The 744-nt window shown below is 45.4% G+C and overlaps 1 protein-coding gene across 1 annotated transcript; it reads left to right on the forward strand.

Annotated features, from left to right (window-relative positions):
* The first annotated feature begins 73 nt into the window (after window positions 1-73).
* Tsp_15844 (conserved hypothetical protein) lies at window positions 74-583 on the forward strand. Its single transcript, XM_003366293.1, has 2 exons — window positions 74-155; window positions 342-583. The coding sequence occupies exons 1-2, from the start codon at window positions 74-76 to the stop codon at window positions 581-583; spliced, it is 324 nt and encodes a 107-aa protein (XP_003366341.1).
* The last annotated feature ends 161 nt before the right edge of the window (window positions 584-744 follow it).

The following is a 744-nucleotide window of genomic DNA, read 5'->3' on the forward strand; positions in this document are numbered from 1 at the left end:
GTACCACAGGATCACTGCTGTGCAGCAGCGTCATAGCGACGTGCTTTTTGATCTTCGATGTCGGCTCTCTATCATGCGAAGCAGAATTCGCCAAGCGTTGGATTGTTCACCCACCAATAGGGAACGTGAGCTGGGTTTAGACCGTCGTGAGACAGGTTAGTTTTACCCTACTGATGACAAGTCGTTGCGATAGTAATCCTGCTCAGTACGAGAGGAACCGCGGGATCAGACATTTGGTTCATGCGCTCGGCTGAAAGGCCGGTGGCGCGAAGCTAGCATCTGCAAGATTATGACTGAACGCCTCTAAGTCAGAATCTTTTCTAGTCATTGGCAACGATAAGTTGCGTCCAGACTCGATGCGAGGAAACGATTAGGCTTTGCTGCTATACGGCGAAGCCATTATCAGACCACGGTAGCAGGCAGTATGGGATTGTTACGAAGAAGCAATTTTTTGAAGTCAGTTGAATTCAATGAAACTGCTAACAATTCCACTGCGAATGACTCCATTCGAATCAATCGAAGCACAGCGGTCAGGATGTCGAACATTTTGCAGACGACAAAAATACCGGTTCAGGTGTCGTAATCAGTAGAGCAGTCAACACACTGCGATCTGATGAGACTCATCCTTGTAATCGATTTGCTCGTCGTGTGTAGATCACATTTCGTTTTTTTTATTCAATTGTCAATCTTGGGAACTTTTTGAAATTTGCAAAAAATTTTCCAAGTCCGATAATTAATCTTGGG

This window comes from Trichinella spiralis (assembly GCF_000181795.1).
Source record: "Trichinella spiralis strain ISS 195 chromosome Unknown Scfld6225, whole genome shotgun sequence".
Lineage (NCBI taxonomy): Eukaryota > Metazoa > Nematoda > Enoplea > Trichinellida > Trichinellidae > Trichinella > Trichinella spiralis.

Bases quoted from the DNA above. Each gene is read 5' to 3' on its own strand.
- Tsp_15844 (XM_003366293.1), top strand. From the start codon at position 74: ATGCGAAGCAGAATTCGCCAAGCGTTGGATTGTTCACCCACCAATAGG. The intron at 156-341 runs GTTAGTTTTACC...GGCAACGATAAG, and splicing joins TTTAGACCGTCGTGAGACAG to TTGCGTCCAGACTCGATGCG.